Source organism: Grammomys surdaster, unplaced genomic scaffold (genome assembly GCF_004785775.1).
Source record: "Grammomys surdaster isolate TR1022 unplaced genomic scaffold, NIH_TR_1.0 1136, whole genome shotgun sequence".
Lineage (NCBI taxonomy): Eukaryota > Metazoa > Chordata > Mammalia > Rodentia > Muridae > Grammomys > Grammomys surdaster.
This window is the reverse complement of record NW_021605555.1, coordinates 1336842-1364363: the sequence shown is the minus strand read 5'-3', so window position 1 is coordinate 1364363 and position 27522 is coordinate 1336842. Positions and strand designations below refer to the sequence as shown.

General features: G+C 40.2%; 2 protein-coding genes across 2 annotated transcripts; one reads left to right on the top strand and one right to left on the bottom strand.

The window, feature by feature from the left end:
* The first annotated feature begins 558 nt into the window (after positions 1-558).
* Positions 559-7344, top strand: Pdcd2 (programmed cell death 2). Its single transcript, XM_028783498.1, has 6 exons — positions 559-885; positions 1477-1716; positions 2456-2587; positions 5787-5890; positions 6652-6765; positions 6891-7344. The coding sequence occupies exons 1-6, from the start codon at positions 603-605 to the stop codon at positions 7047-7049; spliced, it is 1032 nt and encodes a 343-aa protein (XP_028639331.1). The 5' UTR covers positions 559-602; the 3' UTR covers positions 7050-7344.
* A 4060-nt stretch (positions 7345-11404) lies between these two features.
* On the bottom strand, positions 11405-26759 carry Tbp (TATA-box binding protein). The gene is made up of 8 exons (XM_028783478.1): positions 26623-26759; positions 23027-23191; positions 21421-21800; positions 18781-18868; positions 15002-15093; positions 14232-14399; positions 12949-13043; positions 11405-12127 (listed from the first exon to the last, which is right to left on the bottom strand). Exons 2-8 carry the CDS (start codon positions 23078-23080, stop codon positions 12048-12050), a joined length of 957 nt encoding a protein of 318 aa, XP_028639311.1. The 5' UTR covers positions 23081-23191; positions 26623-26759; the 3' UTR covers positions 11405-12047.
* Positions 26760-27522: the final 763 nt, after the last annotated feature.

Sequence of the window (27522 nt, the reverse complement as noted above, 5' to 3'; positions counted from 1 at the left end):
CCTGTCTCGAAAAACAAGAAGTGTGCACCACGCCTTTAGCTATTGGATAAGAGACTCAGACCGGATCAGAAACATTTCATAGTTTATTCAACGTTAGGTATTGTCATAGTCTTTGTGACTATCTTAGGGGTGGTCTTCAAAAGAGATTTTTCCTGGAGCTGAGCAAGTTTTACAGAAGCTGAATTTTCAGATTTCTACTAGGACAGTTCTATCTTTAGCAAACGGAACTTGCTAAGTGGATATTGGTGGTGGTCACTTGTAGCTAAAGGCTACAGCTGCGAACTAATTAAAGTTTTTCTTTTTGCCTCCGAGTGCTGAGAATGCCCCCACGCCTCTCACCAGTCGTAAGATCTAGAACCAACACCTTAAGCTCAGAGGTCTGAAAGAGAGTCTAGCTTTCGCGTCCCCGGAAACAGTGACAGGGCGGTGGAGTGATGAAGAGGGTTAGTCTTGCCCACCAGTGTCCTTTATTCATTTTTGTTTCCTGACTACCGAGTTACCTCCAGCCCCGTCCCAACTCGAGATCCGACCCCGCCTTCCGCCTTCCGGTCTAACACGTGACCGGCCTCTTCCGGTCTGGTGGCCTGAGTCCTGCTGCGAGCATGGCTGCTGCCGCCCCTGTTCCGGTGGAGTTGGGCTTCGCCGAGGAGGCACCGGCCTGGAGGCTGCGCAGCGAGCAGTTTCCCAGTAAAGTGGGCGGGCGGCCCGCGTGGTTGACCCTGGCCGAGCTGCCGGGACCCGGGGCGCTGGCGTGCGCGCGCTGCGGCCGCCGGCTCGCCTTCCTGCTGCAGGTGTACGCGCCGCTGCCCGGCCGGGACGACGCCTTCCACCGCAGCCTCTTTCTCTTCTGCTGTCGCGAGCCGCCGTGCTGCGCCGGCCTGCGAGGTGAGCGGCTGCCGGGGCAGGACCTGGGCGAGGGCTGCCACGGGGGCTGAACCCCTGACGTGGGACGATCGGTCGGTGCGAGTGGTTGTATTCAGGTATCAGAATTGTCTTAGAATCGTGCCCCTTTCATCTTTGGCTCGGACACTTTAGAGCCAGTAAGTTACTCGTGTCAGAGGGAGCTCTTCCCGGTTTTAAAAGGTCTTTAGCTTTCTTTCTTCTTTTCTTTTTTTTTTTTTTTTTTTGTTTTTTGTTTTTCGAGACAGGGTTTCTCTTTGTAGTTAGTCCTGGCTGTCCTGGAACTCACTCTGTAGACCAGGCTGGCGTCCAACTCAGAAATCTGCCTGCCTCTGCCTCCCAAGTGCTGGGATTAAAGGCGTGCGCCACCACCGCCCGGCTTTTTTTCTTTTCTTTTAGCTTTCATTTTAATCCCCTCTTATATAAAAACTGCTCCCTGAAAGCGAAAACCGTAGTTTTCTTCCCTAAATGACATTTTATGGGATGAAGCACCAAAGACTGTTCAAATGTTTGAATTATTTTGTTTCACTGGAAAAAAAAATACTCTGACGTACCCCTTTCTCCTCTTCATTTCAGTTTTTCGTAATCAGCTACCAAGGAAAAATGCATTTTACTCATATGAGCCCCCTTCTGAAACAGGAGCTTCGGATACAGAAAGTGTGTGCCTCCAGCTTAAGTCTGGGGCCCATCTCTGTAGGGTTTGTGGCTGCTTGGCCCCTATGACATGCTCTAGGTGCAAACGGGCACATTACTGCAGCAAGGAGCATCAGACATTAGACTGGCGGCTAGGACACAAGCAGGCTTGTACACAATCAGGTAAGACATCCCTGTTTTTAGTTTAGCTTCACTGCCTCTATCAACTGAGATACTTCAGCTTCTAACCAGAAGTTTAACCAAAGTTGAAATTAGGAATTGGTAACATGAACACTTCGCTAAATCTAAAACACAACCAGCTTTATTAACAGGGAAACAGTATTTAACAGTGATCATGCAAAAAGCTTCACTATCTTTTGGTTGTCAGCACATGCATGCATCCCTAATCTGATAATGAATTAATTGTTCCGTGACTTTGTAAACTGTATCTCTTCACTTTATTCATGCTTGTGCTGTTGTAAACATCTGTAGTGTTAGTATAGAAAGTTATGTATAATATCTAATACTTGAGAACAAGTAAGTTAACAGTTGGTGTATTTACTGTCTTTTAAATTTTACTGAGCAGGTACGTACATGGTGGTACCTATCTATAGTCCTAGCACTCAAGTGCCAGCTGCAGGAGGATTTAGAGTTTGAGGCCAATCTGGGCAATGTAGTGAGATCCCGTCTCCTAACAATAAGCCATATTATATATATGCAGCAGCTTCACACATTTAATATCTGTTGCTTCATGTGATGGCTAGCATGAGGCTCTATAGTGATTGTCCTGTACCATAGCAGCTCTGATGTTCAAACTGTGATGACTTCACTCAGCAACACAGATCTCAGAACTTTAGAAAATGGGAAATTTTAGGTCTTCAAAACCAAATGTTTATTAATGATGCTAATAACTTTCTTGTAGGCCATTTAGACCATACGGTTCCAGACCACAATTTCCTGTTTCCAGAATTTGAAATTGTAACAGAAACAGAAGATGAGGTTTTGCCTGAGGTTGTGGAAATGGAGGATTATTCTGAAGTGATAGGAACTATGGGTAAGGAGTATGTGCATCAATTTTACAGTACTATGACCAAATATACCTTGGGGAAAACCAGCAGGGAGGAAAGGCACCGTCACTGTTTGTCTGTGGTGAGGCAGAGAATGTCATGGTAGAAGACTGTAGATCCCAAGTCAGTGTAGAACAGTGTATGACAAGAGGGGTCCTTTGTAATGTAGTCTTTTAGCTCTACTTTGAGATACATACTTTGGTTCATACCAAAAGTTTTTGGTTCATGTAAGTACATACATACTTTCTCTAGAGTTCATGTTCTAGGGCTGTGTCTTTGGTGACCATCTAACAGAGACTTGAGCAGTGACCCATGCAAGTGTTGGTCATGAGTCGAGCATTCACCTTGCCCCGGGATGTTTGTGCATGGGCTCATTCAAACACCTAGCAATACACTTTGCCTCATGCTTCCAGTGAAGAAATTGAAGTTCTCGGTATCATGTGTTTGAACAAAGAACTTAGTTTTTATAGTTTGATTCTAGATCTTACTGACTCTAGAATCTGAGCTTTTAAACCATAAAGTCAGGTTTATAGAACTAAATTAGAATCCCAGTTTACTGGCTCATTTGCTGCAAGATTACAAAACGAGAGTATTGTGGCCCAGTTCATGCTTGGTAACAGAAATATAGGAAGAATGGTACCCAGTAGTGGGGGGGGGGGGAGGCTTATCTCAGGTGGAAGCCCACAGAATACTCAGTCAAGTAAAATGTCTTGTGACTGAAAAGGAATCAAAGGCTGGAGAGTCTTACAGAGGACCCAGGTTTGGTCCCTAAAACCTACATGGCAGTTTTCTAATTCCAGTTCCAGGTGATCCAGTGCCCTCTTTTGGCCTTGACATGCATATACATACCTACATACATATGGGCAAAATATTCTATAAAAATACATGTGCCATAGGAACTACCTGGATGTAACTACAACATGTCTGTTCGTGCATGTACTGTTGCTCATGTTTTCACAAGTGGCAAGATATGAAAATGTTTTCCTTCAGAAAGGATGTTAAGGGGAGGGCTGGTGTACTCAAGAATTGACTGTAGGACCTGACAGTCATTTGTACAAGTAATCATTATATAAGAAGCAAGATTATATGATTATATAATCATTATATAAGTAGTTGAATTCTATAACCACTTAATCCAAGCCAGTGATCCCTACTAAAATATATTCCAAGAATGAAAAAAAAAGGTGAAAAAAATTTAAATACACATTTTTCTTTAATTTTGAGACAGATTCTCATGGAGGCCAAGCTGGCCTTGAACTGTCTTCTGCCTCCACCTCCAGAGTGCAAATATTACAGGAGTTAGTTATATCATTTTACACCTGACTGCTGTTATTTTATTAGTAAATTTATGTGTTGGGTCTGGGAAAAGAATAGTACAGATTTGCAAAAAGGTGAAGGTCTGAATTTTTATTAGAAGATGCCAGCAACTTGTAAGTACATTTATCTACAACAAAGATTTAGAGATAATGATCATCTTATTTGTAGTTGGCACTCCATATCTATAAAATGTTGTATTTAGAGAGGTGGTTGACTCTAGAACTAGGGAGGAAATACTCAAGAAGTTAGTAGTTAAGAATTCAGTTATCATGCTTTTAATCCCAGCACTAGGGAGGCAGAGGCAGGTTCTCTGAGTTCAAGGCTAGTGGGTCCACAGAGTGAGTTCTAAGAAGGCTATGCACATTGAAACCCTGTCTCAAAAAAATAATTCTGTTATTAGTGGGTCTAGGGATAGATGTATAATTCCAGCTACTCAGGAGGCTTAAGGCAGGTTTGAAGTCCAGGGACTTCTAGGGCTACCAAATGAGTTCAAGGCAAGCCTGAACAAATGTGTGAGACCTATCTAGAAGAATAAATAAAAGCGATGGGGGTTGAACTCAGCATAGAGCATTTTGCCTAATGTGTACCAGGCCCTTGATTCAATTCCTGGTTTTGAAAAGCAGAAATCTCATTAATCATCAGAAACTTATTTGTAGATAAAATCAAGTGACTTGGAGATGTTGAAATTTGATATGAAGCTGATTCTTGGTACTTGACAGTTAACTACAGTATTTGTTCAACATTTACAAGATAAAATTTTCAAAATGCTTCTCTGAAGCTACTGTGTTGTAGCTGAGAACTGGTTTGGGCTTCAAGGAGAAAGGTTGGGAGGGAGGACACAGGAGGTTTGCCTCTGGAAGTTTTGTAGGGTCCCCTAAATTATCTTTGCTTTTACACTTTGAGAGAACATCCATCTGAGGGAATTTTTTAAAGATTTATTTATTTATGTATTCACCATTGCTCTCTTCAGACACACCAGAAGAGGGCATCAGAACCCACTACAGATGGTTGTGAACCACCATGTGGTTGCTGGGAATTGAACTTGGGACCTCTGGAAGAGCAGTCACTGTTCTCAACCACTGATCCATCTCTCTAGCCCAATTTGGAACCTTAAAGACTAGATTTATTTATTTATTTATTTATTTATTTATTTATTATAATTTATTTTTTCTCAAATCGTAATTCATTCACACAGGGGTTATAAACACAGAAAGGCAGGATGTGGGGAAGGGGATGACACTGGAGTGTGGGTGTTCAGGGGGAATACAGATATCTTTAGAACCGGGTATCGGCTGGGTGAAGGTTCAGGGGACAAGTCACTATGATTCTGCCTGTGACTCGATTGACCTTATCTAAGTTGGTATTGTCTGCCAAGGCTACCTATTTACAAGGTCTATGACTACTCAGGCTTGTAGATTTCCACAAAAGCTGCCTGTTTACATTAGCTTATAGCCATCTGTTTCAATGTTTTTCCACTGAGACCCAAGACTTGGTGTTAGTATACATGTATGACAGGCCTATTGCTGATTTTAGGCCTATGGTTGATTTTAGGCCTTCAGTGTGTAAGCAGGGCTAGCCTTGACATCTCCCTTCTCAAAGTATAGAAGGGCTGTGGCAAATCTAATCTTGCAAAAGCGGGGATAGAGGCCTGACCTCCAGTAATTGAAGGGGACTTTGTAATGGCTCCGGTCCCCCTGTCGTTGTCCAGTGAGGTATGAGAAAGACTAGATTTATAATGATTACATAATGTTACATAGAAATAAGCACTAATGTTACTTGAATAGAGGAAGCTATCTAATTAGAACTAGCTTCCCCATACATTTGAATTGTGAAATTGATTATCCCAGCATTCCATGTTGTTTTTTTCAGGGGGAATACCTGAGGAAGAACTAGATTCCATGGCAAAGCATGAATCCAAGGAAGATCACATATTCCAAAAGTTTAAATCCAAAATAGCCCTTGAACCAGAGCAGGTAAAATGGTATTTATAGTTCATTGTGTTTTCAAAATGATGGCCACACCTACTTTTAGCTTATAAAAAATCCATATGTTAATGACAAGTTTTCCCCACTAAGTTGCTTTATCATAAACAAAAATTACTAAAGGCAGCTTCCTAACAACACTCCATCAAGTGTCCAGGATAACAGGAAGCTTTGATCTGGTCCTAACACTTAAGGTGGTTTTGGAAATGGTGATAAGTCTTAAACAAAAGACACTCTGAAGCTGACTATACTGAATTTACTTTTTAAAACCCCACGTTTGAATTCATACATACCCATTTTTAAGCATTTAAGGATCCTGATTATATATGAAGACAAGCGCTAACTAGCTACCGTTGGCCACATTTTATATGCAGACTCTAGTAATGAGCTGGTACAGTGCCGTGATAGAACTGATTCCAGTGTGGGGCCAATGCCTGTGGCTGCACTTGGTAACTTGAGTTTGATCCTCGAGACACACATAGTGGAGAAGTTGACTTCCACAAGTTACCATCTGACTTTCATACTTAGACTTTGACACGAGTGCTGCCACGTACATGTGTGTGCACAGTAATTTTTAATTGTTTTAGAAGATTCTGACATTTTAGGGAAGAATATCACTATTAAGGAAATCAGGTAAATTCATGGCTTTTGAGGTTTAGCGGTGTTGGCAGTATATAGGAGCCCATGTGGATCTCCAAATGATCCTCAGATCATGGTTTCATTGGAAATACTTAGATATGTTGATCTTTTAGATTCTCAGGTATGGAAGAGGTATTAAACCCATCTGGATTTCTGGTGAAAATATTCCTCAAGAAAAAGATATCCCAGATTGCCCATGTGGTGCCAAGAGAATATTTGAATTCCAGGTATTACCTTAATTACTATTTTAGAAAACTTGCTCTAGGTGGCTCACATGCCAGAACAGAGGGGCTATAAAGTCAGAACAGACAAAAGTGCCCTTTCTTGAAATATTATGTTGTCTTCTTCCCAGGTCATGCCTCAGCTGTTGAACCACCTAAAGGCAGACCGACTGGGCAGAAGCGTGGACTGGGGCATCTTGGCTGTCTTCACCTGTGCTGAGAGCTGTAGCCTGGGTATCGGCTACACAGAAGAATTTGTGTGGAAGCAGGATGTGACAGATACACCTTAAAGGGGTTAAATTCTTAAAAATCAATGTTCCTTATGCCTCAGTACCTCACAATTCCATCTCTGGGACAGTTACCAAAGACAGAATTATGAAGATGTTGATTTACAATGTCTGTGCATTACTAAAACAAGTATCCAATGACAGGGAATTAAATTTGAGGTATAGCCACAGCAAAGGGCAATAGTGTTACACAGACACCAAGAGGGTTATACACTGACATCAGGATACCATTATTGATGTCCATGGCATGCTAATTTTATAGAAATACTCAAGTATGTAAAGAAAAAAATCTGTTAGAGAGATGGCTCAGCTGTCTGTTATTGCTATTATTTAAGTTTATTCATGTATGGCACCACAAAGTGCCTGGTGCCTTCAGAGGCTAGATGATAATGTTGGGTTCTGTGGAACTGGAAGTTAGGACACTTGTGAGCAGCTGGGTGAGTTCCAAGAATCAAACCTGGGTCTTCTGCAAAAATAGTGAAGGCTCAGTTAATCTCCGAGCTAGCTCTCCAGCTCCAGCTCAGCCATTAAGAGTGCTTGCTACTCTTCCAAAAGACCCAAGTTCAGTTCTTAGAGCACTCACATCAGGAAGTGTACAACTACCTGTAACACCAGGTCCAGGGGATCTGATGCCCTTTTGCTCTTGTGGGCATGCATACATATGTGGCATAACTCTCTCAGATACAGAAAACATGCACATAAAAAAGTATCTGGAAAGGGAAGCTTTACACATATATTTCCTATAAACCACCAGGTCCAAAGCATTTCCCCACCTCTAAATTTACAGTTAGAGGTACCGTAAAACTCAAGGAGACAAATCCTGTCTGGTACAGAACAAAGAGAAACATCTTTGTTAGACTAAGTAGGATAAAGAAGAAGCCAGTAAAGTAGAAGTACCAGGAGTGGTGGGAGCCTGGATTTGAGGCCCTACTTCAGAGCTAACCTTGAAAAGCCAGGGAACCTGCTTATAGAAGATTGACAAACAAGACTCTTGTTTTCCCTTCCCAGACTGTCTTCACAGGTTGACAGAGGAAAGTGAACAGAGAAGAAACTGGCCCTGGAAGCAGTAACTTGAGTAAATAGAGGGGCTGGGTCATGTTTCAAGTATGAGATAGTCCATATAATACACTACTAAACAATGGCCAAATCTTTAGATGTTAATGGCATTTCCAGTTGCCACTCAAAAGTGAATTCTCAACATCAGAGATCCACACTAAGACAAACCTAAAGAGAGCTGTTGTATCATGTTACCCTAGCATTCTTGTTCACTCTGAATTTTAATCTGTCAGCCTTCACAATTTTATGAGGTCACATCATATTCTACTACCATTGACTTTCTGACTACAGCAAACTACACAAGAGTCCTGGCCTATGAGTTCATACCATCTACGTGTACCTTAAGATATATGGGATCATTTAGAAATTCCTATGGAGAACACTTGTTAATTACCAAGCTACTTGTAAGGGTGGAAATGCAGTTCATTTTAACTTGAAGCTAAATCAATAAGAACCACAAAGAACTAGTAGTATAGTCCATAGCTGTGGAAGGAATTTGCGTCAATTAGTGGCAAACATGTAGAAACAGTGACTCAGGAAAAGCCTCAGACAGAGGTGTGAGTGTGGCTTCACATCCCAAATTACCAGCAATGCTGTCTGCTCAGAATGTATTACAGAAAGTTCTAAATGCTTAGGGCTTCTAAGAGTAAATGCACTAAGGAATTTATAAATAGCAAAAGCTATTATTTGAGGATATCCCTAGACAGTGTGGACAGGAATGTACCCAGCTAAGCACTCACTTGAGTACATCTGGGTCAATCTTGGAAGTCCAGATTCATGGCTACCCTGGGCCACAAACTGAGTGCCTGATCAGCCTAGGCTAGTGGTAGTAAGATCCCTTCTCACTAAAACCACTGTATTTGTTGGGTTTTGTCAACTTGAACCAAACCTTTTTATGTCCGAGTTATAGACAGAGGGAATCTTGAGAACATGGCTTTGTAAGATTGGCCTGTAAGCAAATCTGGGGGTATTATCTTAACTGATGTGGACAAGCCCAACTCAATGTGGGTGGTGCCAGCCCTGGGCAGGTGGTCCTGGGTTGTATAAGAAAGGAGGCTAAGCCAGCCAGTAAGCAGCATTCTTTCATTGACTACAACTATATGCTGAAATAAGCCCTTTCCTCCACAAAAGTTGCTTTTGGTCATGGTATTTTATCACAACAAAAGAAACTAAGACAATCACATTCTCAAAAAGTCTGCTGCATGTGTAATCTAGATACACAACACAATAGTCTAGTACATACTCTGAGTGTAGGTCAGTTACAGAGGCCATTCCCTGCAAGCACAAGAGCCTGTGTTCTATCCCTAGTAAGGATAAAAGGATATGCATAATACAGGACCAGTTAAATGAAGACCTTGGTGAGCTCCAGTGGCTTATAATCCCAGCTATTTTTCGAAACAGTAAGGCAGAATCACTGACCTCATGGCCACCTGGGTTACACAACCCTAACCATGACACCCTGTCTCAAACAAAAAAACAGAAAGAAAAACAAAAAAACTAAGATATATTAAGATGATGAAAATTGAGATGTTGAAAATAAATACCAGAAAGAAAAAACAAAATTAGTACTTATCAACTATTACATGCCTAGAACTTAGGGTTCAAATGCAGTCAACTCTTAGTAGTAATAAAAGTTCAACAGATAGATTGGAAAAAGATAAATATGTATCAACATTTTCCCTTAAAATGTTACAAACAATTAAAACAAGAAACCATGATGAAATAATTAGCTTTTATGAATTGGAAATGTCCCCATATAACAATTATAAAACTTTAAAAGAAACATGGAGAATACCTTTTTACATGGGGAAATAATCTTAGAAATACTAGAATAATGTCTTTCCAAATAGTTCATATATTATTGACATCAGTAATGCCTGGGATGTGCCAAGAAAAGGTACTTTATACACTTTTGTGGGGAGGGGTGGGTTGAAATCTAGTATTGATCTGTCAAAATTTAAATCATATACACCATCTATAACACAGCAATTCCTCTTGTAAAAGTGTATAGGAATCTGTACGTATTCAAAACCACATACAAGAATAGCTGGTCCAACACTGTACAACGCTGTGTACTACCATCACTAGGGGAAGGGTTCAAATCAAGGTATCTAAGAAGACATTACACTGCATCTTGGAAGTATAGCTGATACACTGACTGCAAAAAATTAGTCACAAGAGAACATGTGCTTCAGTGTTTTTCCAAAAATGAGATGAAAAGCAGACCCAAAGGATGGATTTGCACATTGAAAATTATAAAAGAAGCCGGGTGGTGGTGGCGCACGCCTTTAATCCCAGCACTTGGGAGGCAGAGGCAGGCAGATTTCTGAGTTCGAGAGTTCGAGGCTAGCCTGGTCTACAGAGTGAGTTCCAGGACAGCCAGGGCTACAGAGAAACCCTGTCTAGAAAAAAACCAAAAAAAAAAAAAAAAAAAAAGATATATATATATGAAACACAGCTGGTAACTTTAACATCCTAGTCCATCACCTCACCATACTAAACAAGTCAGCAAGTCAAACCCCACCCCCACCCACCCAGTCCACAGTTCCTTCCCATACTTGGGTCCTGAGTGACATGGTATCTGGCAAGTACTAAGGACTAAAGCCTTATTTTCCTGGCTGTTGGCATTCAGTGGCGCTCTTCTCAGTCTTGTTATCTCAGACAGTACTCTAGTAACCACAAAGTTCCAGGACACTCATGCCACCCCAAACCAGTCACTTACTAATGTTCCCTCCCAGCCTGCTGCCACTATCAGGCATCTGAAGAGTTCAGGCATAATATAGGGGAAGATGAAGAGTTACAAGACACCCACTCACTAATCTGGAAGTTACTCTGGGAAAATAGGAAAGGCCAGGAAGAAAAAGATTTCCATCTGATTATACATACTTGGGACTGTACAAAATGTACTTTTAGAATTAAAAAGGACAGAATTCTCTCCAAAATAACCTGAGGCTTTGTAAATGTTCACCTGATATTTCAAGAGAAAACAGCCATGACAAAAATACTATACCAGAGAAGTAGCTATCTGTGGATAGGGCACCAAACTTCTATGCTTCAACTACTGACTCAGAGCCCTAATGTCTCTTACTAGCTATGAAACCTTAGACAAGACTTTGGCAAAGGCTGAAAAAGGAACAAAACAACTAATTTGGTGAAAATCCCAGGCACAGTGGACTATTTAGGAAACCGGAGCCTGTTCAATGGGGATCATAAAATCTGTGGCATGTCCATTCTCACTTCAACAGACAATAAATGTTAACCAAAAAACCAAAAATCAAACACACAGACAAGCAAACAAAACAATGGTCTCAGGCATTATATCTAAAATAAATTTCTTTGACAGTATGATCACATGACTTACAAGATATCATTTATAACAAAAATCTAACAATTTACAAGCTGTGTTTTTGGGCAGAGTACTCTGAAGAAAGAAAAGTATGTACAGCCATTTGTTTTGATTAATACAACTATTCAGTCCTGCAATACTGGGAAGGCGGAATGTATCTGGCACAAAAATAACTCCTAAGAGTTACAAACTAGAAAAACAACACTTTTAAAAAAAGATTTTTACTTTTCTGGTAGAAATATAAAAACTGGCTTGTGTGGGAAAGGTTAAAATAAAAAGTCCAATTGTACAGGTGGCTTGAACACTTAAAAGTTCTGTTCCTTAAACCAACAATCACCAACAGCAGTGTTTAAAACCTAAATATAAATAAATGGGCAGTGCCGCCCAAGTAGCAGCACAGAGCAAGCAACTCACAGTAATGCTGCAGGGTGATCTCAGTGCAGAGGAGGGAACCTTTCCAGTATCCTGCAGCAGGACACACGGTGTCACTTCATGCTGCCACCTGTAACTGAGTCCTCACGACTGTACCATCAGTGGTACCAAAACTGACTGGTTTTAAAAAATACATGGGTGGGGAGGCAGGAGTACATGGCAGACAACTATGTGGTCTTCCTGAATCCCTTTAAGATGGGGTAGATGTTTTCAAATGCTTCATAAATCTCTGCTCTAACTTTAGCACCTACAAAGACATATTGGAATAGAAATGAGATGGTTAAGTAACATTTCTTAAAATAGACAATAACATCATTACCTTAAAACATAAGTACAGTTCCCTCCATACCCAGTTAAGACAAACAAATGGTGGTGTCCTCTTATCACAATCCCTACTGCACCCCTTTTTTCTGAGACAGGGTTTCTCTAAGTAGCTCTGGCTGTCCTGGAACTTGTGTAGACCAGGCTGGCCTGACTCTGCCTCTGCCTCCTAATTAATAGGATTAAGGGCCATGCCCAGTTAGCTCTCCAGCTATCTTTTTACAGTATTTTGTTAGCATTTTAAAAAGTGATATACCTAGTGACCTTTAAACACCCTAGACCATCATTTCCTTACTACATAGTTGGTCCTAGGCCAGGATCCACACGTTAGCAAGACAATAACCACTCCCTAGTCTAGTTCCTTCTCATACTTGGTCCTAAGTGACATGGTAGCTGACAAGCACCAAGGACAGAAACCTTATTCTCCCAACTGTTGGTATTCAATTGAGCGCTTCTCAGTCTTGCAATCTTAGAAGTATATTCTACTACCCCACAAGGTGCAGGGGCCAACTGAAAACAGTCAGTGTTCTTTCCCTTCCTACTGCCAAACTCAAGCTTAATCTAGGTGACAGCAACATAAGCAGCAGGACTCTGCTGTTCTCATTCTTCCACCTTTCTCATGAAGGTTAGGATGGAATGTAAAACTTAAAAAGCATCCTTACAAGTGGCTAGACAACTGCCCCAACACAGAAAATGCCATCTTAACATCCTTTGCAGTTTCAGTACACAACTTCCCTTTCAACTTACCTGTTAATACAACTTTTCCAGAAACAAAAATAAGGAGAACAATTCTGGGTTTGATCATTCGGTAGATTAATCCAGGAAATAATTCTGGCTCATAGCTAGAAAGAAAATGGAAATATAGTTTAGAAATCACCAGTTTTTTTGTGTTTCTAGATACAAAGAGGCTTTGTTCCAGAAAGCACTGAGTGAACAATCCAGGTGTACACAAGTAGGACACACAAGAAGAAAACATTGACCAGTTAAGACATGTTGACTAACTACTGGCTACATGTCCTCCTATCACTTAATGCTATCTTCAGACTGTGATAAAAACGAGAGTTGATACTCACACTCTGATCCCAATTTAGATTCACTTTAAGGTAGTCTAGGTATAGAAAGCAGCTTATCAAAATGTCACCATTCATTCCTAAGCTAAGAGTGACAGTCAGCCTTGTAATCATCTCACCTTCCTCAATAGAACTATTCTGGACCTGTCTGTTTTTCTAACAGGTGACTTAGCCAGAGTAAGAAACCAGACATGAGCTTTGAACCTGGTCATACCATCTACCTGAACTGACATTAGTTATTGTACTTTAACATAGTGATTTCAGATTTCTTAGTTCAGTCTACAAAAGGATATGTTATGTCTTTCTTGTGAGTGATCCAGAGATAAACTCAGGACAGGTCTACATGAGGAAGAGCAACATGAGTGAACTGAAACTCAAACAGGAGTTTCTATGTTGAAAATTGTACCCAATATGCCAGGGTTAAAAGTGTCATATGCAGAGGCCATGGAGCAAGAGGAAGCTGGTGAGTATGAGAGAACTGGTAAGCTGGTGTGGCTGCAAATAGAAAACAGATGCCAAGATAAGGATGTGAGTAGGGATACTAAGCAAATATTCAGGCAGAGAAAGGACAGAATAATACGGGACAGTCGACCTCTGCTGCTCATCTTTATACTGTGTTGGCATGTCGACAAAAACAGACTCAAACTAGGAGAAAAGTGATAGAAGAAACTACAAATTCATGTATTTACATCTATTTACTGATGAACAAAATGGTGAGGCATACAGTGGTGAACCAAGTCATTCCAATGAGAGAGAGTCTGGGTGTCATGTGACTAAGGAAATGGGGATTATAAGGACAGTAGAGAGTACAGTAGCACAAGCAGCAATACCTTGTGTTTAGAAGTACTTAACTTGCAATTACATCATACATGCTTAGAAATTGGACATCATCCTAAATGATGCCTGAGTAGATTATAAATGGACTGTTGGAAAACTATTCCCCATACTTCTTAGACCTACCTACTGAACTGCTGGTGGGTCAACACAAGGCCTTCCAGCCTTATAGGAAACTTCACATCACAGCTCCCCACCATGTTCTGGATCTTGAAGTCTAAGAACTTAGCTGGGAAGCCCAACTTCTGCACAACTCTAGCGTATTTTCTTGCTGCTAGTCTGGATTGTTCTTCACTACAGAAAGAAAATCAGTGAGTTATGTACAAAAGCCTATTGGAATAATTTAGACAAATAACGGAGTCTAAATTAGAAAAGTAATTAAACTATCCCTGTGTCCTTAAGAGAACCATACATCTATCAAAACATCATCCTTCTGTTTGGCACATTACTGCCAAGCCCTAGGATTTAAAGGACTCGACGTAGTGTGTGGTTCAATTAGCATGATCACTGTCATTGCCACATTCTGACCTATAAATCTCTACAGAAATGAAAACTTCATCTTTATTAAAAAAAAAAAACTAGTAAAATTTATTATTGAGAAATACAAATTCTATCTTCCTTTATATCAAATCTCTTCATTTTTAGGATATCACTATTGGATAAAACTGTGATTTCCCAACTCAGAGTTTTATCTCAACAGCAGAATGCAAATGGCAGTGCTACAACAGAGCACAGGAGATCAGGAGTAACAAACTGGAGTGTGGGGCACAAAGCTATGCAGAGTAATTAGAGCAAACCATTCAAAAATAACATGTGCTAGCTTGTAACACACAGATGGCAGAGCCTTCTTTCTTTCACAATCTATCCACTAGAAACAAAGCATTCCTTAAGGATACCTTTTGGCTCCTGTGCACACCATTTTTCCAGAACTGAAAATCAGCGCAGTTGTTCGTGGCTCTCTTATTCTCATGATGACTGCAGCAAACCGCTAAAATGTCAGAAAGAAGCATAACAAGGTGTGAATGGAAGGGTAAAAAGGAAAAGTTGCCATCATGTTGACTGATAAACAGTCTTGTGTGACTGAGGAAAGATGTAGTGCTGCGTGTCCTAGGTCAGACTCTCTCTGCTACATCAGAGATTCCTATCAATGAACTTAAAAAGTATCATTTAAAATGATTTTTAAAATTCTTTTTCTTACATTTATCTACTTTTTGTATTTCTTTATAAATTTTTAAAATTTATTTTTAAAAAGCTTGATCTTTTTTCTATTATTTTCTAACCTTTTTCTTTCTTCTCTTTTGAACTTTCCAAGTTTGTCCAACTAAAGCAACCCATGAGTACTAAGTCAGCACTGCAGAAAATACTTAAAGAAATGTTACACAAAAAGGAAAAAAAGATAGACATGAAAGCTCAGGAAAGAATAATAATCTTATGAGGAACAGATGAATAAGTGAGAACCAAGAAAGAACCAATTCTGTCAGACTCAGTAAACCAACTAACTCCTAATGAGGATAGGAGAGAAAGCCAACCAGACAAATCAATCAATAAAATTTCAGGAATCAGATAATGTTTTCCAATAATAGCTCTAAATGTAAACAGTCTTAACTATCTAATGAAAAGACAGAGACTAGTTGTTTTTTTTTTCTAATCCCACAATTTGCTAACTGTAAGAAACACACCTCAATTGTAAAACCATGTGCAAACTGAAAGTGAATGCAAAGGAAAATAATAAAGTAAATAGAAACAGAAAACAAGCAAGGGTAACTACACTCATATCTGACAACGTAGGCTTCAAGCAAAAATGAGATGAGACCACTACATCTTAATAAGGGTGAATGATCCATCAAGTAGATATTACGGTTATAAATATTAAAAACAACAAAAACTTGGTTATCTAAAAGTGACCAGTGACCAAACCGATTCTTTGTATTTAATCTTCCAATTAGCCTTATACTCAACTATGAACTGGACATGAAATTGATCCCACATTTCCTATATTCACAAGACCATTCTTTCCCTCAGTCTCTAGATACTACTATATTGCCAGTTTCAAGATGACACACAACTAATGAGATTATAGTACAAAGCTGGGGAGAGTGACACAGTTTTAATTCCAGCATTCAGAAGGCAGAGACAAAAGAATCTGAGTTTGAGGCCATAAAAAATGAAATCATATTATAAAGTATGCAACTCTATTACGGATAGAAACATAAGGCAGGCAATGTTTATACAGAACAGTTATACAACTTAGGACTCCACTTGGTTTGGGCTATGAATACACCCTTCTGCTGATAATGGACCTGGCAGCCTGAGACCCTTACCTGCATGCACAATACACATACAGTCCCCTCCAAACCCAGAAACCCAAGACTCACAAACCAGGAACTACACCTATACAGATATATATACAGGACACTTAAAAACAATGGAGTAAGTTTCTCTTTCCTTTGATGATTGTCAAACACAGATATTCAGTTATGTCCAAGTACAAGGTGTGTGTGTTGGGGGGGCTGATTGATTAATCCTGACTATTTGGATGCAAAAGGCAAACTGTGTCCTCTGTGTAAACTTTTAAGGGGAATCCCCTATTACCATCTTATCCCCATGCAAAACTAGGCATGTATATCACTAAAATCAGTTGCATCACAACTTCATAATAGACACATTTATAACCCAAATCTGTTTGTCAAATAGTAAACCATACCCCCGCTGGGCGGTGGTGGCGCACGCCTTTAATCCCAGCACTTGGGAGGTAGAGGCAGGTGGATTTCTGAGTTCGAAAGTTCGAGGCCAGCCTGGTCTACAGAATGAGTTCCAGGACAGCCAGGGCTACACAGAGAAACCCTGTCTCGAACCCCCACCAAAAAAACCAAAACAAACAAACAAACAAACAAAGAAACAAACCAGAAAACCATACCCCTAATAACCAGATTCCTCTCTTCTTTAGCTCTATAGTATCCTAGGAATTGGGAGCCCTTGAGTCCTTTCTCATTCATGTAGCACACCCTCATTTCTAACAGTGTATTTCTTTCTGATCTATACTAATGCCTATAAAGGAATTGTTAGTTTGGAATCTGTGTGGACCTTTAATTCCTTGAATAAAACGCCAAGAAGCTCACAGGAGGATGCATAAGGCACTCCCACAGAAGAAACTAAAGGCTCTCATGGCCAATATCAACTAAAAATATACAAAAAAAAGGGGGGGGGGTGGACACTGGTGAAGGAAATGGGGCTAACCCAGTAAAACTAAGATATGGTACTGAGACCAACAGCCAGGTTATGGTACAGAAAATTTCAATGTGTCTGAAGAATTTACAAATAACTAGAATTGTGTATTCTTTAATGACCTATATCAAGTTGTAAAAGGACAAAAAGCCTGAGTAGCCTCCTCCTGGCCACCAGCTATCAGCGGCTGTCCTGAGTTCTTTCTGTTGCCTTCTCCTTTTCATTAATAAAACTTATATACATGTGTGTGTGCATACACAAAAACATCTTATTTTCCTTTATTATTAAAGGGAATCTATGAGGTACTTGTTTCCACAGTACAGGTTTACAAGTACTAGATGGCCCTTAGATGAATACTTCCCACTTGAAGAAACTATCTCTACAAATTTTCTCAACCTAGCCTTCTCCTTCAACATCTAGGGACCTAGGCAGCTCTCCATCTCAACCTCACAATTGTCTGCTCATCTGTCAATGAAAATGTTCCCTACAGAAAAAAGACAGAAAAATGGAATCTTTCCTACTGGTGCAGATTTTAAAAAAAGAAAAAGCCTTTAAACACACACTAGGCTGTTCTGATGGTTTGTATATGCTTGGCCCAGTAGCACTATTAGGAGGTGTGGCCTTGTTGGAGTACGTATGTCAATGTGGGTGTGGGCTTTAAGACCCTTCCTCATCCTAGCTGCCTGGAAGCCACTCTTTCATCAGCAGCCTTCAGATGAAGATGTAGAACTCTCAGCTCTGCCTGCACTATGCCTGTCTGGATGCTGCCATGCTCTCACCTTGATGATAATGGACTGAACCTCTGAACCTGTAAGCCAGCCCCAAATATATGTTGTCCTTTATAAGACTTGCCTTGATCATAGTGTCTGTTCATAGCAATAAAACCCTAAGACAATCTTGTCTATCAAAAAAAACCTTAAAAGTTATAGCCAACAATTATTACTGACTAATCTTTTACCACCCATATAATCCATTCCCAACTCCTTCACAGAGCTACTGAAGTAGATACCACAAGTATGTCACTAGATATGCTTCAGGATCTAAATGGGATATTCTGTTTTCCAACTTCATGCCGTGTGCCCACTACAATGTGAGCATATATAAACTTAGTTTACTGTATGGATTTCTACATTTAGAGGGCCACATATATAGTAGGTATTTAATAAAATACAAGTTAAAGAACTGAGGACACAGCTCAGTGGACAGCACTTCCCTAGTGTGGTTAAGGTCCCAGGTTGAAACTCTTAATACTGCAATAACAGGAAAACCAAACAAAATGAAAACATTCCAGAATGAACTTTTCCTATGCACTTAACATTCAAGATAAGCATGATACATACTTACTTTGCTAGTATCAAGAAACAAGCACAATACAAGTTTTCTCACCAACATTTAGGAAGAATTTTCTGTTTATCTCACACAGTATGAAACACATGAAAACGGGTCTGACCTTGGGATTATACTCAGCATTTCTGGCACGAAGTGCAATGGTCTTTAGGTCAAGTTTACAGCCAAGATTCACGGTGGATACAATATTTCTGCAAGAAATTTGAAAACATGATTACTGAAAATATATAACTTTTAAACAATGAGGGCAATGTCTTTAGGTAAAGTTTATAATCAAGATTTTCTATAAAACAATATTTCTGCAAAAAATTTGAAAAGAAAACATGATTAATTGATGATTGTTTATCACCAAGCTTTAATTTAAAAAACATAACAAAATCCTGCTGACTTTAAATGTCTAAAAAGTGCTCCAGATATTCTCACTTAGTACTCAAAATATACTATGAGGTGGTAACTATTACTCCCATATTCAGACAAACCAGCTGAGCCTCTAGGGAACATACTATCTTTGGCTTGGGATGCATGTGACGAGCCAGCCTGGCCAAACCAGCAAATTTCATGCTAGTGACAAATCCCATCTTAAAAACCAGGGTGGGTAGTGTCCTGAGAAACAACACTTCAGACTCTCCTCCAACATACAGAGGGAAGCTCATGCACACATGCACAAACATCATCTTTATCCACCTGGGTCTAAAGGACTGTTTCATGCCACTGGATCCTATTAGTCAAGTATTCTAGGAAATACTTTTTTTTCCATCTTGAGACTGGGTTCTGTGTAGCCCTGGCTATCCTCGAACTCGGCTCTGTAGATTAGGTTGTCCTCAAATACACAGTGCTGGGATTAAAGGCATGTGCTTCCACCACCTGGCCTAGAACTTTTAATAAAAATGGAAACATAGCAAACAACTTTTTCTGTAGTTTTCTAGGTCTTTCAAAGTAGACAGACCTGAAATGAACAATGTCATCAAATACAATTAATAGCCCATCAACTGTCACACAAGGAACACTACCATACTAAGAACTCTTGAGTCCAGACAACCATCTCCAGTCAACTGTCACAAGAGGAACACTGCCATCATTAGAATGCTTTCCAACCAGCTTTCTTCTCACTCTCTATAAAGACGACTTTTGAAATCTAGTGACTCAAAGTCTTGCTGAAAAGCAAGGCAACAGGGAGAATATCTGCAACCCAGCATGTGGGAGGCTTAGGCAGGAATATTATCAAGAATTCAAAGCTAGCTTGTATTCTATAAACAGCACCATGCTTGCCATGTTTATCAAGTGAGACAGTCTCAAAAATATCCCTAAAAATTTAATTTAAAAATTAAATTTTATTAGACTAGTTTTCTCTAGTACATAATCATAAAACCAGGTAGACCAAATCTTTTCACTTATTTCCCCCAACCTAGGAAATACTAAGAAAAAGATTCTTGTTTTACTTAAAAATGAGTTTGACTCAGCATGCACATACATGAACTAAATTTTCAGGTTCATTTTGGTGTACCTGTCATAAATTTAGTCAGGTAAATAATAAATGTATTCTTATTTTAGAAAGTTAAATCTTGGGAGAGGAGCAACATTTAGAATGTAGATAATAAAATAATACATTTTCAAAACAAAAAAGAAAGATATTTAGCTGAATTCTTTATAAGGCTTCTGAACTGACACCTAATAAGAAATATTATTAGATAATGGAAACAGTAATATGGTTGATTGCATGTTCTGTGGATATGGAAATAAGTGTACATCCTAAGCTGGCTCTCATAAATGATTTTAATCAGAAGTACAAACCTTAATGCTTGTGGATGTCAAACAGGCATTAAGAAATAGTTTAGAGCAGTTCAGACAAAAGGAGTGCTTACAGGGCTTATCTCTTAAAATCAAAAGTAATCTTAAAATTGTATACAGGCAAGGTAGAGTCAGCTTAGCTTAAAAAATGAGCTGGCATAGCTTGCATACAAATACAATATATATGGGGAGAACTAAGTGTAAATAGGAAACACAGCTGAAAGTAGGAAGACACAGTTATTAAACACAAAAACCGAATAGTGTTGTCTGCAAAGAACCCTTTAATCAGCCATTAAGCTTTCTTACAGTAAAACTAACTTCTTGTTACTAAGTATCTGGAAAGTTTGGGCTGTTTCAGGAAGAAAAAAGCCTGAATCTCCCACCGTTTTTTACATGTTGGAAATACTTCACTTATGCAGAAAAATTCATCAAGATAAGACCTGCTATCCTTACTCTGAGAGTGACAAAGATCTCCAAAGATAAAAATATAGCCCTCACAGCCAAAACTGAAGAAATCCTGGACCCTAAGACCTGTGCTGACACTATGGCCAAGGCTGTTACAAAATTGGCCTGTGACTCAGGCAATTAGCTACAAGGAAATGTCCACAGTATCAATGACGTTTGGTCTGCATTTCAGTGGCCCAAATACATAAACACAAGTAATTCCATTTCTAAGGGAAAGTCTCTGCTGAGAGCACTGACCCACTCTGTAGCTTTAATTCCTTGTCAAGAACAGATAAGTCTCAGTATAACAGAATTACCACTGGGTTACTTCCTTAAGTAAATCCATTGTCTGAAAGCAAATAGTGCTACACCAAGCACCTCCTTTGGTGCAGAGACATAGGACCGGGAACATAAACAGAAAAACCATGAATACATCCACACATGCACGCACACACTCACTGTTACGCACGGGGGTTGGGAGGTGGTGTGTACATGAGTGGTAGGTACTCACTGAAGCTGTGGTACAATCCCAGAGCTCTCAGAGGCTGGTGTGGCAGGAGTGATGGGGGTCATAGGAGTCATTGGAGAAGGGTACAAGGGGGTGGTGCCTGGCAATGGTGCAGTGGTCAGAGTTTGAGAATGGAAGAGTTGTGGGGTCTGGCCTGAAGAACCCTGTGTGGGTTGCTGAGATGTTGATTGCTGTACTGAGGCTGCTGCAGTTGCTACTGCCTGCTGTTGTTGCTGCTGCTGCTGTTGTTGTTGCTGCTGCTGCTGTCTTTGCTGCTCTTCCAAAATTGATAGACTATTGGTGTTCTGAATAGGCTGTGGAGTAAGTCCTGTGCCATAAGGCATCATTGGACTAAAGAGGGGAATTCCAGGAGTCATGGCGCCCTGTAGAAAGCAAAGAGAGCAGTGATTAAGATACTCATGTTGGGCAATTTAGTTTTTTTCCTTGTGGAACTCAAGCGAAGTATAAAGACTGATGTTTTCTGAATATAATACGTCATCAATACTAGGGAAGAATTTGTATCCTGAGATGCTTCACTATCTTCTGTAGTATTGAACACAGTAGAAGAGCACTTAGGATTTGAAATCTGGATGTTATTTATGATATGCAAAAAAGATGCTTAGTCTACAGAGAAACCCTGTCTCGAAAAACTTAAAAAAAGAAAGATGCTTAGACTCTCAAGCATATTTAGACCACATAGAAAAAGCCTATGTCCCTATTTAAAGTACTATCCAGTACCCAGGCATGAAGGCACACGTCTTTAATCCTAGCTCTGGAGACAGAGGTAGGTGGATCTCTGGGAATTCAAAGCTAGCCTGGTTTACAATACAAATTTCAGGGCTGCTGTAACATAGAGAAACCCTGTCTCAAAAAACCAACCCCTCACCCAAGGTACTATTCAGTATATGACGATTATCCACTAACTACGCATGTATCAGTTTTGGATGATGGATCACACGGATGATGGATGACAGACCAATAGATGCCTCTATCATACTATTCTAAAAAGTAATCTATTCTACTAAAAATAAAAATCAAAAAAGCCTGTAAAATATTTTCAACTGCCTTTTCTATAATGCTTCTTTTACAAAGATAGATTTAATTATATAATTAAAATGTTCATTTATAAAATTTTATTTATAAAAATAAAGTAGATTTAATTATTTATGTGGAGGTAGAAAAACATCAGAGATAGTAAAATTTATATTGAATTGCTTACAATCTAGGTCTAATTCTATTGCAAACATACACACACACTCATATATGTACACATGTTTAACATCAAAAACTAATGTTTAATTCTGAAAGCAGATTTGGTAGTAATCGGGATAGGAAAGTAACTGTAACAGGGGCAAGAAGAAACCTTCTGGAGTAAATAAAATAAATGTTCTACAGCTCATAGTTGGAACAGTCTTCTAAATAAATTAGGTTCCAAATAAACTTCCCAAACAAAAGAGCATCATGTCTATCTAAATCAGAAATTTTCACAAAGCAAAACAAGCTTGAAAAACTTACAAATCCACATTCAATATTGCATGGTAAATGTCACTTTCTTTTGCTGTCTCTTAAGGGAATGTCAGACCTTTTGCCCCTCCTCTTGCTCTATTACCTGTGGGGAGGCCAAGCCCTGAGCATAAGGTGGAAGGCTGTTGTTCTGGTCCATGATTCTCACTTTCTTCAGTATTCAGATTTTTCCCTAGAGCATCCTCTGCATATCTCCTTAGAAACTTCTTCAATTTTCTGGGTTATCTTCACACCCCATGAAATGGTGATGCTGCTTGGAAAAGTATGTTTTAAGTTTAATAGATGGACACAGGTTTCATGTTCACACAAAATAAACACACAGAACTATTTTGGAGTGTGTGTGTAAATACACACACACCCCATATGAATATATGTATCTTTTACTCCCAAAGCCTAGTCCATGTTTCCTGTGACTCATGTAAAATTGCCAACAAAAACAAGAACTATGTTGCTGTGTGCTTAAATATTCTAATAGTACTGAAAATTAAGGTGTTAAGATTAGTAATAAAAACTGCTGGAGAAAGGGCTGGCAAGAAATGGTTCAGCAGGTAAAGGCATATGCTGCCAATCCTAATAATCTGAGTTTACCCAAATGGTGAAAGGAGAGAACAGACTCTTACAAGCTGACTCCTCACATCAATGTAATTTATTTTATATGTGTGGGTATTTTGTCTTCATGTATGCCTGTATATCACTTTCATGCCTTGGCCTGCAGAGGCCAGAAGAGAGGGTAAGATGCCCTGGAACTGAGCTACCAAGGGGTCACACATGTACTTAAAATAAATATGGGTCTTTGGATATACAACTTGTAACTTTGAAACCTGTGTGTTATTTGTGAATTTAGATGATAAATGCTTAGATTAAGATCAAATTGTAGCGTGTGAGAGATGGCTCTAACTTGGTTCTCTGGAAGAGTAGGCAGTGCTCATAACCTCTGAGCCATCTCTTTAAGAACCAGCATCAGAGGCGGGCGGTGGTGGCGCACGCCTTTGATCCCAGCACTTGGGAGGCAGAGGCAGGTGGACTTCTGAGTTTGAGACCAGCCTGGTCTACAGAGTGAGTTCCAGGACAGCCAGGGCTACACAGAGAAACCCTGTCTCGAAAAAACAAAACAAAACAAAACAACCCTCCCCCCCCCAAAAAAAAAACCCAAAAAAGAACCAGCATCAGGAACCAACCCTTTGTACAACCTCCACCCTCACCTCCTACCTCCAGCAAAGGACTTAGGGAAAACTAATTCCTAAGCAAACTGTACTATAAGAAGAGAACACTTATTAGGCACTGTTCATATAGCTCTTTTAGGTCAATTCTGTTTTTTAAATATGATGCTCAGTTTTATACCATTCACACACACCACCTCAAGCATAAAACGCTATGCTTTAAGTAATTATTTTTTTGTGTGTTCCAATTTTAATTAAAGGCAGTAAACAATAGATGAAACATTATCTCATTAGAACACATTAATGTGCCAGGCAGTGGTGGCACATGCCTTTAATCCCAGCACTTGGGAGACAGAGGCAGGTGGATTTCTGGTTTACAGAGTGAGTTCTAGGACAGCCAGAGATACACAGAGAAACCCTGTCTCAAAAAAACAAAAAACAAACAAAAACAAAACAAAAACAAAAAAAAACCAACCACATTAATGCAAACTATGCCTGGAACTGGGTTTCATTAATCATCATCTCTTTAGTGGTCATGGACATGAAATATGAATATGGACTAAGAGACTAAATGTGCAGTTTTTCCTTTGTAATGGTAGTAGTGATAGAACCCAGAGTCTCCTAAATGGGAGGCAAATGCACACCCTTAATTTTTTAAAGATACTTTAAAAAAAAAAATCAGTTCAGTTCATGTAGACCAATAACTTGCTCAGAGATGTCACAGAACTGAATCAACATTCCAGATACAATGATAAAGAGGATACAGCCCTTATCAAACAGTTCAATATAGAAAATATGCAGAGAACTATAAATATTTAGCAAGCACTAAAATTGCAGTCATTTACTAAGTAAGGCAAGATGTTGGGAAGCTGAAACCATTATACAACGTGTCTTCAAGACATCTGCACCTAGGACTGGATTTGGCATTTGTGATCATGAGTGAATGTTACGGAAGAAAGAATACAAACTAAAGTCAAGGGACTGGAGACCTGTTTGGCAGTTAAGAGCACTGTTGCTCTTCAGAGGGACTAGGTTTGATTCTTAGCACCCACATGGCTACTCACAACTAGCTGTAAATCCAGTCCCAGAGAATCCAAAGCTCTCTTTTGTCTTCTATGGGCCCTGGGCATGCATGTGGTGCACACATAGACATATAAGCAAAACATTCACATATGTAAATCTTTTAAAAAGTTAAGGAAGACATAACTAAATTCAAGTACCCTTATGAGAGGCCAGAGCTCTCACAAAGCAGGGGCAATCTAACACAGGTCTAGCAAGAGGAACAAAACCACACAAATCAGCACTGTCGCAGGACGAATCACCCAAGTGAAAGGGGGACAGAGCCTCGGAAAAGCATGCAGTATGTGACAGGTTTAGTATAAAGTCACTACAAAAGACGACAAAGCAGCTGTTGGTGGGGTTGCATAATTCAGGGTGTAAGATGTCATTGCACAGGCAATGAGAACAGTTAAAGGATTTTAAGGTGCAGTTTGCGTATCTCCTTTGTCAAAGAGCAGATAAATCTGAGAAAATTGAAGACTGAAAATTCAATTTCAGAGATCACTGCTTTGGTTGAGTTAAAAAAAAACGTTTGGCCAGGCGGTGGTGGCGCACTTGAGAGGCAGAGGCAGGCGGATTTCTGAGTTCAAGAGTTCGAGGCTAGCCTGGTCTACAGAGTGAGTTCCAGGACAGCCAGGGCTACACAGAGAGAAACCCTGTCTCGAAAAAACCAAACCAAAAAAAAAAAAAAAAAAAAAAAGGCTTGATTTAATGTCCAAAGTATAACTAGAGATTTATTCAGATGACTTTCTGCAAATGAAGTTTACTGAACGCTTGATTATATAAGACTGGGGAAATTGTAGTATGCTTTGCAGAGGTCATCTCACACCTGCAGACGATATAAACCACCTTTTCTCATCTGCAGCTTAAAATCGCAATAATCGCTGCACAAACTTATTTTTAGATTGTTTTCAGCTTTTGGAAACTGAGCCATCAAACTGAGTATTTGGAAAACCAATTTTGCACAGTCTTCAAGCATCTGCCTCATCCAGTCCAGCATCTTTTCCCAGAAAAGCCTAACCGGAGTTTTGGAAAACCACGTTAACCTGAGCCTAAAAAAACGACAGCGTGTAAACAAAGCGTGCGTCTTTATGTTAATCTCAACTGAGCTTGAATCTCAGGCTTCTGACGAGACGTTGCATCTCAAGAACCGCTTCCTAACAAAATTATTCTTACTGGAGACAAAACGAGCAGCCGCAGGCCTGGGTAAAACTGTCTTCCACCGCGGCAAGTAGCTGAGACGTGCAGTGCGCGGGGCTGTCCGGTGCCAGCCCCTCGGAGACGCTCACACTTGGCACTGGATTTCATGACTCGCGGAGCCGCAGCAGCCCGCGCGGAGGACCGTTCCCCTCCTGGCCGCGCGCCCATTCCGCTTTTCCTCCGGCAAACTCCAGGGACCCGCTGCAGAAGTCGCCTTTGTTAAGGCCTCCAAGCAGAAAAAAAAGGATGAAAGGACCGTTACCTGGGCACTGCGGAGAAAATGATGCGACCGCAGAAACCTAGCCAAACCGCCAACAGATACCCGCCACCGCTACTGGTCTCGACCCCACCGAACGCCTGACGCACATCTGATGCCGTCACTTCCGCCAGTTGCGCTCTCGACAGGAGACCGGTTCGTAGTGCTTAACCGAGACACACGCGAAGGAAACGAAGGGGCCGGGCTCCCAGCAGTTCCGGGGCGGGTCCTCTGATGGGCCTCTGATGGCCCTTTCTAGCTGTCCAAGAGAAATGTAGAGTGTGGAACGGAATAGTTGGGGATGTGGTAATGGGGATTAAGCTCAAGCAAGCGTTTTGCCACTGAACTCCATCCTCAGTCTTCCATGTTTTTTTTGTTTTTGTTTTGGTTTTGGTTTTTCAAGACAGGGTTTCTCTGTGTAGTCCTGGCTGTCCTGGAACTCACTCTGTAGACCAGGCTGGCCTCGAACTCTGGAACTCAGAAATCCGCCTGCCTCTGCTTCCCAAGTGCTGGGATTAAAGGCATGAGCCACCACCGCCCGGCTGTTTTTTGGGGGGGTTGTTTTTTTTGTTTTTTAAGAGTTTCTTTGTGTATCCCTGGCTATCTTGGAACTCACTCTGTAGAACAGGCTCACCTCGAACTCAGAGATCGCTTGGGAAGCTCACTGGCTCCTCCACTTTGTTTCATAGATTTGAATGATAGTAGTAGCTGCCTTTCAGAGATCTGTGAGGCGGATAAGCAGATGCTCCTCATCATGTTCTCAGTGAATATTAACTTGCGTCCAAAGAACAACAAAACAAGCGGCTTTGTGGTCACAGATTCATTTCTGTTTTTAGCTCTGGTACACCAGCTCTCGTCCTTGCTGTCACAAGAAAACGTCAACTGTTTCTTAGACTGGTTCTTAAT

Excerpts from the sequence above, each read along its gene's own strand:
- Pdcd2 (XM_028783498.1), top strand. The coding sequence starts at position 603 with ATGGCTGCTGCCGCCCCTGTTCCGGTGGAGTTGGGCTTCGCCGAGGAG. Across the intron at positions 886-1,476 it reads GTGCTGCGCCGGCCTGCGAG|TTTTTCGTAATCAGCTACCA; the intron begins GTGAGCGGCTGC and ends TCTTCATTTCAG. Across the intron at positions 2,588-5,786 it reads TGAAGTGATAGGAACTATGG|GGGGAATACCTGAGGAAGAA; the intron begins GTAAGGAGTATG and ends TGTTTTTTTCAG.
- Tbp (XM_028783478.1), bottom strand. The coding sequence starts at position 23,080 with ATGGACCAGAACAACAGCCTTCCACCTTATGCTCAGGGCTTGGCCTCC. Across the intron at positions 21,801-23,026 it reads AGGGCTTGGCCTCCCCACAG|GGCGCCATGACTCCTGGAAT; the intron begins GTAATAGAGCAA and ends TGCTTTCTACAG. Across the intron at positions 15,094-18,780 it reads ATGCTGAGTATAATCCCAAG|CGGTTTGCTGCAGTCATCAT; the intron begins GTCAGACCCGTT and ends CTGACATTTTAG.